The sequence below is a fragment of the Trachypithecus francoisi genome, unplaced genomic scaffold (genome assembly GCF_009764315.1).
Source record: "Trachypithecus francoisi isolate TF-2019V2 unplaced genomic scaffold, Tfra_2.0 Lachesis_group19, whole genome shotgun sequence".
In the NCBI taxonomy this organism is placed as follows: domain Eukaryota; kingdom Metazoa; phylum Chordata; class Mammalia; order Primates; family Cercopithecidae; genus Trachypithecus; species Trachypithecus francoisi.
This window is the reverse complement of record NW_022681464.1, coordinates 1949703-1968985: the sequence shown is the minus strand read 5'-3', so window position 1 is coordinate 1968985 and position 19283 is coordinate 1949703. Positions and strand designations below refer to the sequence as shown.

Genomic DNA, 19283 nt, shown 5'->3' with positions numbered 1-19283 from the left:
CCAAACTGGTAATAAATGGATTCACTGCAAATTCATTTCATTTAAGAATTGGGGTAAGAAGTGTAGTTTACACCAGTGAGCAAAAGAATGTGTTCTTCTGGTGATTTCACTTGATGCTAGTATGGGATTTGGTGTGCACAGAAGTGTGAAGGTGGCATGTCATAGAATAGATTTTCTTTCTTGTACTTTTGATGGGGACCATTTATGATATTCCATGTTGCTAATTGACAGATAGCTTTGCGTAGCAGGAAAGCAAAAACTAGTTTTTAAAAGCAATATAGTATCTGTTTCGGTTCCTGGGCAAGTGGCTTTTCAGAATCTCAAAGTTCCACTGTACAAAGGATGGCACAGGTTGTTTTGACTTAGGTAAATGTTCAAAGAAGTTGCAAGTCTTGGTTATAACAAACTTTAATGTGCCCATGGAATGTCTGATCCTTCTACGGCTTGCTTGACTTTTTTCTAAGTACCATGTAAAGGATCAGGTGGGTTTTGGAGTCTTAATGACTAGGTTTGGATCCAGCTCCACTTATCATATATTCTTGGGCAAATAACTTTCCTATGCCCTGGTTTCTCTCATGTGTAAAGAGGACATAACAGCAGTATCCATCACAGTGGTTTTTGTGAGAATTAACTATGATAATGGCAACACAGTGCTCAACAGTGTGTTGTTCTTTCTGATTTTTCTGGTTTTGATAAATAAGTAGATCTCAGACTTTGACTGTAGTTTGTTGTTGTTGTTGTATAGTTTTAGACAGAATCTGGCTCTGTCGCCCAGGCTGGAGTGCAATGGTGTGATCTCAGCTCACTGCAGCTTCCACCTCTTGGGTTCAAGTGATTCTCCTGCCTCAGTCTCCCGAGTAGCTGTGATTATAGGCATCCACTACCATACCTGGCTAATTTTTGTATTTTCAGTAGAGACAGGGTTTCACCATATTGGCAAGGCTGGTCTTGAATCCTTGACCTCAGGTCATCTTCCTACCTTGGTGCACTCCCAAAGTGCTGAGATTACAGGCATGGCCACTGCACCTGGCCATGACTGCAGTTCTTTCTGACGAAAATATGAAATACTCAGACCATTGATCTTATGAAACTTCTTCATGATGATAAAGCCTTGCTGTCTACATTTAGGGAACAGATGTATTCATTTCTGTTACAAAAGGAGAGTGTATGTTCAGTACATCTTAAAAGCTCATCATCTAATTAAGGTATAATTTAATGGGGTATCATATAATTATAACAATAGATTGAAGAAGGCATTTTGTGGAATTATGCAGTTTTTAAAAAATGTATTATAGGAATATAAGCAATCTTTCAAAATTGTATTGTTTTTACAAAAAACTAAAAACAAACATTATGCTAAATGGTAAACTACTCAACACATTTGTTTTAAAATCCAAACAAGCTTAAAAACTTCCTATGATTTCTGTTATTCAAGAAGATAGAGGTTTTGGCAAGAAAAAAAAACTTTAAAATTCATAACATTTTATTACAAGAGGAAAGAAATCTTATAAATGGTGTTATTGCATATTTGAAAATTGCAAGAAGCCGCACTAAAAACCTATTAGAACCAATAAGAGAATTTAATAAGATTATATGTTTCAAAAACATAGCTTTTCTTTTTAGTAGCAATAATTAGTTTAAACATTGAAAAGAAATGCATTTATAAAACCACCTAAAATATAATATCTAGGACTAAGTTTAACAAGATGTAAACAAATGTATATCATAAAAGATAACATTTTACTGAAAATTATAAAACAAGACATGAGTAAATAGCAAGTTACATATGTTCCTGAATGAAAAATCTGATCATTATTACATTAGTTACTTCCAAATCAATGACTAATTTTAGACAATTCTAATCAGAGTAAATTTTAAATGATTAAGGATTTTCTGGGGTGAAAAAGGAAATTTATATGGAAGAATAAATGTAAAAGAATCCCAAGAAATTTTGGAAAAGGATAATAAATACTAACATTTACTATAAAGCCTGATTTAAAATCAGTATAGTACTATCTGTCATTGGAATGCACAGATCAGTGTAACAGAACATAGAAACAGCACCTATCTAGGTATGTTTGAGGAATAAATATAAAAATAAAGCTGGCTTCTCAAGCAGCAGATTAGTTACTAAATAGTGTGAAATTATTGCCGGTACTTTTAGTAGAACAGAAAATGTTTTTCTTCTCTTACATCAAACTAGTTGACAGTGGTTGATTCTGGTGATGGAACTGAAGGCAAAGGAGGGTGAAGTCATCACATCTTATATAATTCAAAAATAGAAAGGCCACAGGTGGCTGTAAGGATTTTGTCATCACTTTTTCTTCAGGTATTTTTAAATATAACAAAGATGGGTTACTCAAACACAAGTCTTTTTATACAATTGGAGATTTTGAGCTGATCTTTCAAAGTATCATTTCCCTTAAGATGGATTGTATTCTTCACTTTGTGACTAGTACCGGTAATCACTTGTCATCTAAGCCAAAAGTCTCCCTATCACCCTCAACTCCATTTCACTCCCTGTCAATGTCCGTTCAATCACCAAGATCTGTAATTTCTGCCTTCATAATAGATTTGGAATCCATCCTCCCTTCTCCACACCCACCACTGCACTTTATGTCAGGCTCACATCATTTGTCACCTGAAAGTAGCCTCAGGTTTGCTATTTTCTGGACACCTGTTTGCTCTCCCTCCTCTCTAGACCCCATAGTGTTGTCAGAGTGATTTTTTCAGAACCAGATCTGATGATGTCAATTCACTGCTCAGATTCTTCTCCATGTGGTCCTTCCCTCAGCCTCAACTGTGACATCCCATCCTGCCTGCCTACCTGCACTTCCCTCCAGGTGCACTTCCCTCCAGGTGCACTTCCTCAGCTGCATGGTGGATCAAGCTTTTGGACTTAGCGTGCTCTTTACCCAAGTATATTTTCACATGTATTTCGCACCTGCTTGTTCTTCAAAACTCACTAGATGTTTCACTTCTAGGAAGCTTTCTCTTATCTGAGTTTCACTCAGATGTCTTTTCTCTAAACACATTTCGACACTCTTCTCAATAAACTTGAAACAAAGACCATGCTTTGTCTTGAACTTCTGGATATTTTACACAGTGCCTGCTACATAGTACTCAATAATAAGTGAGTGGGTGAATATAAAATATTCATAGCTGGGTATTTGTGAGAAATGTGTAACACTTACATAGTTTGATTCTTCACTGATTTTCATCATTATATACAAACTCTAATTTCAGATAAATGAGCCAGAAATATCTGCTGCTCTCTGTTGTATTTTTTCATAAATGTAGAATGCATCCCTTTTTGCTTATGTACAGTATGAAAATGAAAGCCCTAGTTTTCTAGAAAACAGCTTGGCATAAGATTTTAAAGTTACAGTGATGTTTTTGTTTGTTTGTTCTGGGACAAACCAATAGGTCTGTAGTTTTGAGAGCATACGATTTGAATCCACTTTGAGGAAAACGAGCCTAAAGAATTCATTTAGCATACCACTTGGCAAGGACTAAGATCTCTGTCTCCCCATACAGAATAAGGTTTATGGTTTGAATGGCCATGGAGATTATTCAGTGTAAGGTAGCTGATCAAATCCATCATGGTAGAATGATACAAAGTTCTAGTGAGGTTTTGTGATAGTTGAAGCTGGTATCCTTAAACTCTAAAGTGAGAGAACAACTCCCAGATATGGAAGGGCTGGTGTCTGCAGCTGCTCTTTGAAAGCCACGTTAAGAGTATTTGCTCTAACAGTCAGGATTACTCTCACTATTTCAAGAAGTCGGCAGTTTTTAAATAAAACCAAACTTCATTATATTTTCTCTGTATTCTGTTGGACATGCCAACTTGCTACCCTATATAGGCATCTTAACTTCCTGGTGGTTCTTGCCAAATCAAGAACTTGATAGACAGAGACCATGCTTGTCTAATTGTTGGGCCAAAAAAGGGCTGACTCGTATCTGTAATCTGGAATAGGGATTCTGCAGCTTCTCTGAGCAAGAGAAAATCAAGGAAGGGAAGAATCTTGATGGTTTCATTAGGATAAATTTTGGGCATGTCATTGAGGGTCTCTTCCCTAAAAAATACATTACATTTTCCCCTCATTTTCCTTTTGAGTTATAATCAATGTGAGGCAAAGGCCAGTGTACAAAGGTGCAGAGAGGATGTCGATTCTGGTGAATTATTTTAGTATCTACCTTTATTATCACTAGGAGTAAGTATGTTGATATCAAGAATTGGAGGACATGGAGGAAGAAAGATTCCCCATCCTTAGGTCTGCCAGTTTAATTGGCTTAGATTTAGGAGACACATATTTTCAGAATTACAATTCATTGTTGTGGTTTTCAAGGAGTAGAGCTGTCAAAACTCCCTTTTAAGAGTGTTGGCTATGTATTCATTAACTCCTGTTAGACTTCTACATTCTTTTTCTATCGAAGCAAAAAAAAAAAAAAAAAAAAAAAAAAAAAAAGTAGCTAAAAATAAAACATGAAATAAGAACATTAGGTTGACACAAAACTATTAAGATGAATAGAAAACACATATTAAAAGTAAACAAAAAGACAAAATGCAGTTAAAAATTACAAAACAGTGTTGAACTGGAAGAACTTGTGGTAGTAACAAAATCTGTAGAATAGCTAACAGTACAAACTATATGTGAAATGCTAAATGAGAAAACATTTGTTAAATTAATGAGTATGACACATGCATAATAGGTCTCCATAAAGTTTAGTCATTATTAGGAACAAAAACAAAATCTATATGGTTTAAAAATTGTTAATGATACAAATCAATAAGTAAACGTTAGTATGAATAACTGATTTTTCCATTCATGGAGAGGAAAATGTTAATGTTCACTATTAAAATTAGTAATGAGAGATTAGGGGAGGGCTTGACTGTAAAGGGGCAGCCTAAGGAAATTTTGGCAGTGATGGAATTTTTCTGTATTTTGACAGGAATGGTGGATACCAAAATTTTACTCATTTATCAAAACCCATAGAGCCATGTACCACTAAGTAACTGTTGCTGCATATCAATTTTTAAAATAAATTAAAAATGTATATTTCCAGCCTGGGCAACACAGGGCGACCCTATTTCTACAAAAGTTTTCTTTTAAAAATTAGCCAAGTGTAGTGCTGCTTACCTATGGTCCCAGCTACTCAAGAGACTGAGGTTGGAATATCACTTGAGTCCTAGAGGTTAGGGCTGCAGTGAGTCAGAATTGCACCTCTGCACTCTAGCCTGGGTGATAAAGTGAGAACCTGTCTAAAAAAAAAAAAAAAAAAAAGGAGAATATTGTCAAAATATTAGAAATAGGATGGTAAAAGAATATAAAGTAGAGTTAAATGGTGAATAGAAGTGGTTGTCCACTATGATAAATAAACAAATAACCTTTAAAGTTTATAGAGGTGAGTGGCCTAAGGGAAGTGATATCCTTTGGTGAGAACATACCCTGTCTATAGAAATGAACACATTTGTAAGTATCAGACCTTCCTGGAAAGGCAGAGTGTGGGTATATCAATTGCCTTATGTAGTTTGCTGTAAAGAAATATAGGCTATTAAGGACTGAAACAAAACCCTAACAAAACGATCCATAAAATGCAGCACGCTAAATGGAGAACAAATATGTGAATATTTGTCAAAAGTTCCAACTGCCTGACACAACTTGGCAGTGCCATCTATAGCAGACAGTATGTGGTGGCGACTGCTTGCATTTCCAAGATCTGGCACAGACAAATCTTGCTGTCCACTAGGAGGAAAACAAAGTATCCAGTGTAGAGTAGATGACTGGAGTGAGGTGAATGAAGGGAAAATCACAGGTGAAGAAGGTAGAGAGATAAGCGGAGAGAGAGAGATCATTTATGGCCTTTTAGGCCATTGTAAAGAACATGGCCTACAATGTGGTTTGGGAACACCTTGGGGGGTTTTGAGCAGAGCAATAACATGATCTTAATTGTAGTTTTGTATATACATGGTCACACTATATCTCTATTCATACACATTTATTTTAAATACCACCTATATGCTGATGGCTTCCACATCTGTGTATATCTAGCTGTGACCTTTCACCAAAATCCCAGACTTACGTACCCAACTACTTCCTTGAGATAGCCACAGGTTTGGCTAATAGACATCTCACACTGAATATGGCCCAAGGAGATCTCACCTGTTTTTCCTTATTTTGGTTCATCAACCAACAGTTACGAAGTCAAAGACCTATGGGTTATAATTAAATCTCCCTTTTCCTGCACCACTCACATCTACTCTATAGCTCTGTTAACTATACTTTACACATGTCCTAAATCTATCCACTTTATATCATCTTCACAACAGCCACCTAGACAAGTGCCAAAGCAATTTTACGGTCTCCATGTTTCATTCTATGCCTGCACTCCAAACTTCTTTTCACCCAGAAAAATAGAGTGATCTTTCAGTAATATCAGTGAGACCGCACTTCACACCTTCCATCCCTGCCAGTCAAGACCATTTAAGATCTTCTCCTTCTACTTAGAATAAAACCTAACTTTCTTACTTATCTTGACTTGCCTTGCCTACAGTAACCTGGTCTGTAAGTGACTCACTCTCTTTTTTCTCTTTTTATAATTGTTTACAATTATGGACAAATAGGCATAACCTAAAATTTACCATCCTAACAATCTTTAAGTATACAGTTCAGTGGCATTAAGCACGTTCATGTTGTCATGCAGCCATCACCACCACCCATCTCCAGAACTCTTTTCATCTTGCAGAAGTGAAGGGCTGTACCCATTAAAAAATAACTGCCAACCTCCCCAACCCCCAGCCTCTGGCAACCACCATTCTCTTTTCTGCATGAATTTAACTTATCTGGGTACCTCATAAAAGGAGGTTTATGCAGTTTTTGTAATTTTGTGATTGGCCTATTTCATTTACCATATCATTGCCAAGGGTCGTACATCTTGTAGCATGTCTCAAAAATTCAATTCTTTCCTTTTTAGAGGCCAAATAGTATTCCATTATGTGTATATACCACATTTTAAAGATGCATTTATACATTGGTGGAAACTTTGGTTAGTTCCACTTTTATGCTATTGTAAATGATGCTGCTATCAACATGGATGTACAAATATTTGTTTGAGTCCCTGCTTTCAACTCCTTTTGCATTTATACTTAAATGAGGAATTACAGGATCGTATGTTAATTCTATTTTAAATTTCTTGAGAAATTTATATGGTTTCTTTATAGCAGCTATGCTATTGTACATTCCTACTGGCTGACTCTCTTTTTATCTTTTTCATCCTCTCTCTTATCCTTGATGTTCCAGATGTGATGATCTTCTTTGATTTCTCTGAATATCAAACTCATCCCTGCAGTAGAGCATTTGCAATAGTTGTTTCCTCTCCCTGCGGAGCTCACTACTCTGATGTTTGCTTGACAGGCCCTTTCAGATCATCCACCTTAGACTCAAATGGGGAGAATTTCCTGGATGGGTCAGTGATTGTCCCACCAGCATAGCACTTATCAAGATCTCACGATTGTCTTGTTCGTTTATTAGGACTTATTTTTTGTCTTTCCTCTCCCAACACTATATTTTTAGTACCTAGAACTACGACTAGTATATAGAAGATACACAGTACTTGTTGAAATGTCACAGGGATGAATATAATACATGACCTAGTGTGCCACATGTGAACATTACACATTAGTGGAAACCTGTGTAACATGTCTACATTAATGTTACAAAGAATAACATGTCTACATATGTTACAAAGAGTAACATGACTACATACATGTTAGAGAAAATAGCATGTTCTTTAGAACCAGAGTATACCAAGAGAGAATCCATAATTCAATAATATAATCAAGAGTGGCGATTGACCCAGTTTTCTTTATCACTGAGACTCTAGTAAAAATTTGGGGCCTTGTACTAGTCTGTTTTCATGCTGCTGTTAAAGACATACCCGAGACAGGGCAATTTACAGAAGCAAGAGGTTTAATGGATTCAGTTCCATGTAGCTGGGGAGGTCTCACAATCATGGCAGAAGGTGAAAGGCACATCTCACATGGTGGCAGACAAGAAAAGAGAACTTGTGCAGGGAAACTCCCCTTTATAAAACCATCAGATCTCAAGAGACTTATTCATTGTCATGACAATAGCATGGGAAAGACCCACCCCTGTGATTCAATTACCTCCCTATGTGTACCTCCCACACCACTTAGAAATTGTGAGAGCCAAAATTCAAGATGAGATTTGGGTGGGAACACAATCAAACCATATCAGGCTTCATTAATTTAAGCATTTCAGGCAAAATGTGCTCTTCGGTTTCAAATTAACTCAATAGCTACTCTACTACTCCTCTGTGCTTCATATGTGCAAGCACTGTCTTAGAGATACTTGTAAAATGTTTCATGTACTTCTGAGCAGCAAATTTCAGTTGCAGACTCCAAATAAATAATAGGCATATTATATATCTTCCACAGCAAGTTTTCTAAATTGATATTTTATAGTTCATTCTAATAGTAACCACTTTCCTAATCCATACGGTCATCTATGTTAGAGAAAACTCACTCATGTAGCATAAAAGGAAAATTGTTATTATTGCCTTTATATTAAGTGAGTGGGCATAAATTGGCTATCATGGATTATGAACAATCTCCTGGCATAGTTATCATGATGATGAGGCCATATATTATGAATGGCTTGGGTCTAATACTACCTCGATAGGAACTGTCCTTTTGGTCCTGTGAGTTTAATTTGGTGATAAAGGGTCATTAAGGCTGGGCATGTAGACTCACATCTATAATTCAAACACTTTAGGAGGCCAAGGCAGGTGGATTGCTTGAGTCCAGGAGTTCAAGATCAGCCTGGACAACATGGCAAAACTCCATCTCTACAAAAATATAAAAATAAAATAAATAGATAAATAAAATAAATAGATAGATAAATAAATTAGCTGGGCGTGGTGGCATCTGTATGTAGTCCCAACTACTAGGGTGGTTGTGGTGGGAGGTTGACTTGAGTCAGAGGGTTAGAGGCTGCAGTGAGCTGTAATCTCACCACTGCAATCCAGCCTGGGAGACAGAAGAAAATCCTGTCACTGTCTCTCACACACACAAACCTAATTAGTATTTAGATGAAGAGGCAACATATCTTCTTATGTACTAACTTTTTTTCTAATATTAAAAATTATTTTGAGGCTTGCCTCTAGGACTGAAACATTTTCATACAGTGAAGGATAAAAGGGACGCTTGCATTCTAAAAACTCCTCTTTTTCAAGAGCCAGTTGGTGTATACATTACAATGATATTTTAAAGCTCCGATGAATAAAATTGTGTAGTTACTAACTTAACCAATTTGCAAGATAACTATTCATTGGTTTTCAGAAATATGGATAGTTACTGTTCTGAAAACATTTTAACAGTTTAAACGGTTTTTCGTTTTATTCTAAAAGACGTTAAATATTGTCATTCAAATCATTATGATTTCATATTGCTTTTAAAAAGTCATAAATGCAGAAGATCTAGTTTATTTTCTTAGTGTACGATTAGGCAGATTATCTTGTTGTTTTAAAAGTCAGTGCAAAAACTTCAAATGTGCTAAACAGAACTGACTGAGAGTCCATTACATTTCAAGGGCACTGGTGAGACTGTGGCAATAGGGTTGAAAAGTATTAATCCATCCTTTTCATCTCTTTTTATTACTTTTACTTAGAGCTTATGTTAGGATATACTTCACAAACAACGTGTTTCTGCTGTTAAGGCTTATATCCACATTTTGAGACATAATTTTTTATGAGGTCTTTGCATATTATATCATGGGCTTTTTTAGGGCAAACAAATAATAGCTTTCCCGTTTTGCTCATGAAGGGCCATCTTTGGGGAAAAAGCATCTTTAGAAAATTCTGTCGATGTGGCAACTTTAGAATCATTTGAACAGCTTTAGAATCTTTTGAAAATGGTACCTATTTTGAAAACTTTAATAAGAACATGCTTCCATCTATCAAGTAAGCTAGAAGTGGGAATGCTACATATGAATAAAAGTGGTAGGGACTGTGCCAGTTTGGGGTACTACACTGAGGAAAAAAGTAATATTACCTCTAGTCATCAGATTTCCTTGCGTAATTTGGCATATGTTACCTTCAGAGATTTTCTAAATCACTGGACACAGACATTTCTGGAACATAAATAATGAACAGAATCACTTGAATAAAATTCAAATCACTAATGTTTTTGAGTACTTATTAATTGCCAAGAAGTGTGTTAAGCACTTATTGAAGTTTGGATGGGCATATTCTTTCTTACATATCTTTGCATAATGCTTCCCTGATTTTCAAAGAATAGTCTACATGTGCTAGTATTTAGCCAATCAAAATATTTATCATAATCTATTGTAACTGCCTTTTTACTTGCCTATTTCTCATTAGACTATAAACTCCAATAGTGCAGGTTTTATGTCTGCCGTATTTGTTCTTCCTATATCCTGAACATTGTAGGTACCGAGGCTCAAATCTCAAACATAATAGGTGTTGTATAAATATTTGTTAATTGTCTGGGTGTGATGGCTCAAGCCTGTAATCCCAGCACTTTGGGAGGCTGAGGCGGGTGGATAACGAGGTCAGAAGTTCAAGATAATCCTGCCCAAGATGATGAAACCCCATCTCTACTAAAAATACAAAAATTAGCCATGTGTGGTGGCAGGCACCTGTAATCTCAGCTACGCAGGAGGCTGAGGCAGATGATTGCTTGAACCTGGGAGGCAGAGGTTGCAGTGAGCCGAGATCGTGTCACTGCTCTCCAACCTGGGTGACAGAGTGAGTCTCTGTCTCAATAAATAAATAAATGTAAATTGAATAACAATCGGTGTCCAAAAAAAAAAAATTTTTTAGGACTAGGAAATAGGGAAGAATGACAACATAAAAATCAGAACAATTTATTATTAAAACTTACTAATTTTCAACACACAATTCCTTTAAAAGAAAATATATATGAGGGTGACATGCACATTTTCTTTTTAATATCTGGCAATATTTGAGAATTTATTTGCTACTCATAATGAATATGTTTTTATGAATTATCTCATTAAATCTTCTCAACACCACACCTTCATTCTACAGGTTAGGGAACTGAGGCTTAAAGAGGATAAATAATATCTCAAAATCTCACAGACAGTGAGCAGAGAGTACAAGTTTGAATTCTGCTCTTTCTTACTTCCAGAGCTCAGGCTTTGAGTCAATCAATATTTGGAATGCCAACTTAGAAGGGAAACTCAGAGCAGTGAAATAATTTCATGAGGACACAGAGCTGGTAAATGACAGAATGTGGCATTAAACCAAATTTGCACAGGTCTAGAGGTTGTGAGACTTTAATCCAGGCCACTGTCTTCTTTCTTTTAATAATAAATGCATTTTTCACTGATTTAATAAACTATGAATCAAGTACCATCCTAATCATGCTGGACAGATCATGGCCCTTAACTGTTTCTCCTGACAATTACATAAGAAATACTGGTTAATTTGTTTTTGTTTTTAGTTGAATCAAGTAAATAATTATTGGATGAGACAGCATTGACGTTTTATCCTCCATTCTATTTTTCTTACATCTGCCTTGGTTTTCACCCTTCATTAATGATACCTAAGAAGAAACATGTAAAAAAAAATAAAAAATAAAAGCCCAAATAAGACACTATTTGAACAAAGATGCATTGATGCTACCTACCATGCCCATGGAAAGAATTTGGTATTCTTGTGTGCTTAAGAAATTTTGTGACCGTGAAATCCAACGTAGAAAATGTATCACATGCTGAAATAAAGAGTGACTTGGGCAATAGGTGATCCATTATTCGTCTTGCTTAAATGATGCTCTGCCATGCTACATTTTCCGTTATGAGGCATGCTGATGATGCCTCTTTTTGAATGCTAGAATCTCAAGTTCCTGATCAACCAAGCTCTCTCCATGTGAGGCCCCAGACCAACTGCATCATCATGAGTTGGACTCCCCCCTTGAACCCAAACATCGTGGTGCGAGGTTATATTATCGGTTACGGCGTCGGGAGCCCTTACGCTGAGACAGTGCGTGTGGACAGCAAGCAGCGATATTATTCCATTGAGAGGTTAGGTGAGTATCTGCTATTTGTTTTTTCTGTTAAGGGAATTATGTCATTATGACTGCAAAAGAAGATGAAAGAAGGAATTTTCAGTCATGGCAATACATCAGAATGATCAAACTCCGTCCTGCATGTTTCCCTGCCTCTACCGATCTAGGTTCTCTTATTGTGCTCAACTCAACCTCATTTTTTACGGAATACAATACTTCAGTTGTGATATTCTGAATTCATTGAAAACTTGTTCATTCAGAGCGGTCTAATGTGTGCAAAAGTGTTCATATTCATTTTAGATCTGATTTCCCATAATGTTGTAGGAGATTATATTATTAACACAGAGAAATACAGTAAACATAATGTATCAGGATGCCAGTAAGTTAAACAATTTTCATAACGCAAAATGTAAGCTGATTCTACCTGTTGATTTAATATCATATTATATTGACCCCACTGGAAATGCAGCTTGACTGGGCAGGCAAGGTGTAGGGGGTGGGGGATTTGCAATGTCTCTCACAAAGAGAACATTTGTGATGAGAAGCCTGATTTGAATTTGAATAACTAAAATGCAGTAGCAAGAAAAGATTTTCTCAGTAAAGGAGGAAAATTGAACTGACCCATTCTCTCTATAATTGCTTCAATCACTAATAAGAGAAACACCTACTGAAAATCTCCATAATTTTAGTTAGCTTGGCATTTAGAAATAATATTCTTTCCATCAGTTCCTGAGTTTGAATGTAAAGGCAATCACAAAACTCATATTTATGGCTGTCAAACCTATGTCAGGGGACTCCCACTTATCCATTATTCAGCATCTGCCATCTTTGACAGTTCATCTTGATGCCACTCACCAGACAGAAGGGGGGAGGTCGGGAGGGAAGTCAGGACTCAGAGGAAGTCAGGAGTGAAACTGCATTGTTGACCCTATCCTTTAGATAATGATTCTCTTTGTTAACAAAAAAACATTCCAAAGGTCTCCAAATTTAGTCAAGTTTAGGTGTTTGGGAGATTAACATTGGCAAATCTCCCCAAATGCTTAACAAGAAAAACAGAAAAAGTCTCTGGAAAATCTATTCTAAAGAGCTAGGAAAATTGTTAAAGGTAAAATGGGATATGAACCTGTCTCAGTAATAATTATGAATTTGCATTCCACAGCTTACCTGGAAACAGTAATTACACATACACACAGATAGGTATGTAAGTTCTACCAGTTGACACTCTTTTAACATAGTCCCATGTCTTAATATGAAATACAATAATTAGCATGTTGTTCATTAAATATCCTCACGGTTATGCAAATGAAATGCCATTTTTTCCAACATGTGTTTTCACTATTTAGCCAAAGTGTGTGTGAGAGACAAGATTAAGCTCTAATCTTTATAAAGATAAGGATTTATTCAAGTCCAAGTTCACACTGCAAATACATCACCAATTATTTTGTTTATTCTAGTGAACATTAAAATTGATACATCAGTTTCCGTGGTAACTTTTTGAGAAGGTATTTTGAAAGGCAAAGTTGTCTAGTCATTACATATACATAATAAAGAAAAGGAAAACCTATGTTTTAAGGACTGTATGACAGTTATACAACTAAAAGTGAATTAAAGTAAGTTTAATTCATTTAAGCATAGGGTCAGTCATAACTTCAAGTATCATGGTTGTATATTAAACTATAAAAATCTATTTGTTTTATAATTGACCAATAAACCCCTTCATCTATTTCATGAGAAAGCAAGACTTCTAAACAGCATTTTATTTGCAGTTTAGACACCAGACACCGTGATCAGCTTCAGGCTGGAAATACAAGAACATCTTGAGTAATATCTAATATTACCTAATTAAAAGCAAACAAACAACTTGCCTACTATAGGCATAGAGCTTCATTAATCAGTGTTTATACTATTAAATACTTATAATTAATCTACTGACATTTTACTCCTTTTAGTTCAAGAGCCCTAGTGCCAGATTTGATATATGATATAGACACACAAGATCTGAATTTAATACTTCTTAGCAAAATTAATTTGAAGCCAAACCACTTTTTAAAAAACTCACTATCTACCTACCAATTGATCTATTTATCTATCAAGTTATCTGTCTTTACATCTTTTTCAGGTATTATTTATATACAGTATACTGTATACGGTAAAAGTTACTTTTGGCATTTTTAAAAGAGCATTATTGAAGTATAATATTTGTTTATTTTTATAATATTTTCTCTAATTTATCTCAGTAATACTTTATAGTTTCAAGTGTAAAGGTCTTCAATGTTTATGTTAAACTTATTCCTAAATACATATGTATATGTAGGAATATACATATATTAGAAATACCCCCCAAAAACATACATATATATATATATATTTGGAAATATATATTTAAATATATGTGCATATATTTCAGACTATTTAAACTATACGCATATATTTGAATATTCCTAAATATATGTACATATGTATATTATATATACATATATATTTGGATTATTTTAAATAGAACTGTTAAAATTTATTTTAAATAAATTTTTACTATAGTAGATTTATAGATGATTATATAATGTATATATAGATGTATTGTTGTATTTATAAATGTATAGAATACAAGAGATTTTTTTAATACTAACCTTGTATCCTAATATCTGTTAAATTTACCTATATATTCCATTAGTTTTTTAGATTATCTAAAATTTTCCATTTAGTCAAACATATCTATGCAAAAAGAAAGTTTTATATTTAGTTTCTTATCTCTATCTCTTTTATGTCTTTCTGTTGCCTTACTTCAGTGGTTAGGATCTGTAGTAAAATACTGAATAAAAGTGCTGAAAGCAGGTATCTTTCCCTTGCGTCTGATCTTAGAATAAAAAAATTTAGTCTTTACCATGAAATAGGTTATTACCTCTGGGCTCTGTATCTAAGTCTTTTGTGAGACTGAGGAAATGTTATACTCTTTCTAGTTTTCTAGAAATTCTGGTCATGAATATTTGTTGAATTTTATTAGACAAATTTCTATCTTTTGAATTTTTTTTTTCTTTTTTAAAAATACAGTGAGTTGCATTGATTTATTTTTGAAGGGTAACCAACCTTGAATTTCATGTATAAATCCTGTGTGGCTATCATGTATTATCCTTTTATTATATTGTTTGATTTATTAATGCTTATTAAGGATTTTGTGTGTGTGTGCCTATATTCAGTAGGTTATATTTGTCTACAATTTTCTTTTCCTATAGTGTCTATATCCTGTTTCTCTTTTACTCCAGTTAGATTGGCTCATAAAATGAGCTGGATTATATTTACTCCCCTTCTATTACAGAAAATTTGTGTAAAATGAATTTTATTTATTTCTTAAGTATTTTATAGATTTTACTAATGAAATCATCTGGACCTGAGATTTTTTTTATAGGAAGGCTTTGATAATAGATTTAATTTTTTAAACAGATATAGACCTGATTTGCATACTTTCTTGTATTGCTTTTGGTAAGTTAAATTTTTAATAAAATCCATCCATTTCATTTTGTCCGTTGTTGACACAGAGTTATTCATAATGTTCTCTGTATCTGTTATCTATGGTTATTAACTGCTTTTTCATTTCTGATATTGGTCTTTTCTGATTCCTCTCTTTTTTTGTGATATCTAGATAAGGGTTTACTAATTTTGTTGATCTTTTCAAAAAAGAGCCTTTGACATTACTAACTTTTCTATTATCTATCTCTGTTTTATTTCTTTCATTTCTGTTGTTATCTTGACTACTTCCCTCCTGATACTTATTTTAGATCTGGTCTTCTATTTCTAATTTATTGACATATGAACCTTATAATGTATGCATCCATTGTTGTTCCTCTGGGTATCATTTTACATGCATTCCACAAATTTTCATATGTTGTATTTTTATTACCATTTAGTTCAAAACATTTCCTAATTTTCCTGTGATTTATTATATTCTCTAAGTTATTTAGTAAGGTGGTACTTAATTTTCAAATTTTGGGATTTTCCTAGTTATCTAGTTATTATTGGTTTTCTTTTCTTTCTTTTTTTTTTTTTTTTTTTTGCCAGAATCTCACTCTGTTGGCCAGGCTAGAGTGCAGTGGAGTGATCTTGTCTCACTGCTCCCTCTGCCTCCCAGGTTCAAGCAATTCTCCTGGCTCAGTTTCCCAAGTAGCTGGGATTACAAGTGTGTGCCATCGTGCCTAGCTAACTTTTGTATTTTTAGTAGAGACGGGATTTCACACTCTTCCCCAGGCTGGTCTTGAATTCCTGATCTCATGATCCATCTGCGTCGGCCTCCCAAAGTGCTGGGATTGCAGGTGTGAGCCACCACACCCAGCCTAAATTTGAGTTATTAGTAGCACTTAGCAATATGTCTGATATTGCATATTGCAGTAAGGTCATATTGCATATTGCAGTGAGGTTGCAGTGAGCCAAGATCACCCCTTTGCACTCCAGCCTGGGTGACAGAGCAAGACTCTGTGTCAGAAAAAAAAGAAAGAAAAGAAATATGTCTTATAAGGGCTCAGCTGACTTTTTCTATAATGGACCAGAGACTAAACACTTTAGGCTTCACGGCCATGTAATAGTCTCTATCAGCACTCCTCAACTCAGCTATTATAGCATGAAAGCAGCCAAAGACAATACATACTTAAATAGACATAGCTGTGTCCTAATAAAACTTTATTTGTGGACCCAGGAACCTATAATTTTATATAATTTATGTATATATTATAAACTTGTATATGTTATAAAATTCTGTCTTTTTTAATTTTAGCAACTATTTAAATATATAAAAAACATTCTTAACTCATGAGCTATACAAAAATAGTGGCCGCTCAACTATAATTTACTGATTCTTGCTCTTAGTGATTGCTCTGGAAGATACCATCTATGTATTTAATCTTTCCCACTTTATTTAGGCTAATGTCATAGCATATCATATAAAATATAGAAACCTGCAACTGCAAAGATCTCTTTATCATATGGGCTATTCCTTGTGTTGTAATGGTCATATGTATTACATGTGCATGCATTGAAAATCCCACTGGATAGTCTTATATATTTATTGTGTCATGCAGTCACGGATTTTTTTTAAGATTTAAGGGGAAACTATGATGTTTTCTATTTAGCCAGATATATAACATTTCTTATGCTTTTAATTTGTATCTGAAGATGAAGTTCTTATCCGGTATTATCTCCCTTTAGACAGAAAATCTTCCTTTACCGTTTCTTTGTAGTTCAGTCAGGTGGCAACAACTTTTCTTTGTTTCGCTTTATCTAAATATGTCTTCATTCTACTTTTTTTTTTTCCTGAAGAATATTTTCACTGGATATAGAATTCCACATTGACAGACTTTTTTTTTTTTCTCCAGTTATTTAAAGGTGTTGTTTCTCTGTATACTCGACTCTATGGTTTCTGATGAAAAAACATTAGCGTTTCAGACCATTGCAACTTAATGTATTTATACATATGGTTGAATTTTGTTTTTGTTTTCCGTTTATCAGATTGCTTTTTTGTGTCCCTGTTTTCCCTTTCTTGACTTCTTTTGGATTATTTGAATTTTTTTTTGTTTTAAGTTTTATTATTATTATTATTATTTCCTGAGATGAGATCTTGTTCTGTTGGCCAGGTTGGAATACTGTGGAGCTCTCAGGATTCACTGCAACCTTGACCTCCCAGGCTCAAGTAATCCTCCCACCTCAGCCTCCTGAGTAGCTGGGAAAACAGGCTTGTGTCAACATAACATTCAAAATGTTGTTTCCCTGTAGTAATATAAACTTTTTTATTTTTTTGCTGGGTGCTTTTAAGACTTCTTTGAAATAATTGATTTCCAGCAGCTAGATTATCTCATATAGAGGCATAGTCATTTTTTACCGTATCTTACCTGTGTGTTTCATGCTTATTAAATCTATAAATTTATGTTTTCACCAATTTTGGTCATTTTGTCTTCAAATATTTTTCCCCACTATTCACCACATTCCTTCTGACACTGTAATCATATGTATTTTAGACATTTGAATTTTATCTTACACATTCTCAGAACTGTGATGTTTTCTTTTGTTTTTTAACCTTTTTACTCTTTTCTTGATATTGAATGCTTTATCTATTATCATGCTTACTGATAAACTCCTTCATTACCTCCATTTCATTGTTAGGGTTATATGGTAAAGGTCATTATATTTTAAAACATCGTCCTCTTTTTAATTTTAAAATCTCCATTTTTCTACATTTTCTACTACTCTGTTGATATTTTCTATATTCCTTGCAAGTATAAATTACCTCTGAGAATGTACTTATAAAAGTTACTTTAGCATGTTTCTCTGATAATTTTAACATCTGCGCCATTTGGGTTGGGCATCTATTTGCTTTTTCACTTGAGAATGGACTACATTTACCAGTTTTTTTGGTATGTTGTATAATTTTAGACTATACGTCGGGCATTGTCAATGTTAAGTTGTAGAATCTGTGTTTTATTACAGTCCTTGAAAATTTTTTGATATATTGGTTTTAGAAGGCAATCAACAGTTAGATTCAGATTGTAAGATCGATTTTGCTTTCTCTAGGCAGCAATTAAAATCTTGGTTAAGTTTCCTAAGTCTTTGCTCTGCTGTTAGTGGTTAGACAGAGAGTTATGCAAGTTTTTACTCAGAATCAGGACATCTCTGTCTCCAGAACTCTTTTCTGTATACTTTTTGTAAACTGTTTCCCTCATCCCCTGCAATGTCTTTCAGTGATTCTTCTGGCAGAAAGTGGGGAAGGTTTCTACTGGAGTGCCAGCTGACAGTAACGGGGTGCTTTCCATGCTGCAAAGTTTTCTTGGAGTGAAACAAAACTAATTCCAATGTTAGTCGCTTCACCAAGATCTTAATGTCAAATCCGCCTAGTTTTGTAAAATACTCAGACCTCATATTGTTGGGATACTGGTTTTGGCGGGGATTGTTTTGTATCTTGTGTAGAACTTGAGGCTGTTATCAGTGGGATGGATAAGCTAAAAGGAGCTTACACAATCAGAGAATAATTGGAACCTCACAGTCCCATTTTAAATATTTTTGGACAGCTGTTATTGTGAACGTTCTTGATAAAAATAAGATGACTTCCTGGGCAGTGTATTTAACATCTGAATTACATTTGGCACTATAGCACTTCTTTACTAACAACATGTATTAGAGGAACTAAAAATGACTCTGAAATATATAATTTAGTTGCTATATTAGTCTGTTTTCA

The 19283-nt window shown here is 34.6% G+C and overlaps 1 protein-coding gene across 1 annotated transcript in view; it reads left to right on the top strand.

Annotated features, from left to right (window-relative positions):
* LOC117064230 (netrin receptor DCC-like) overlaps positions 1-19283 on the top strand; it is a 201512-nt gene that overhangs the window by 126161 nt on the left and 56068 nt on the right. Inside the window, exon 6 of the mRNA XM_033178496.1 lies at positions 11897-12091. Within this exon, the coding sequence (XP_033034387.1) occupies positions 11897-12091 (195 nt within the window). The remainder of the gene's footprint in view (positions 1-11896; positions 12092-19283) is intronic.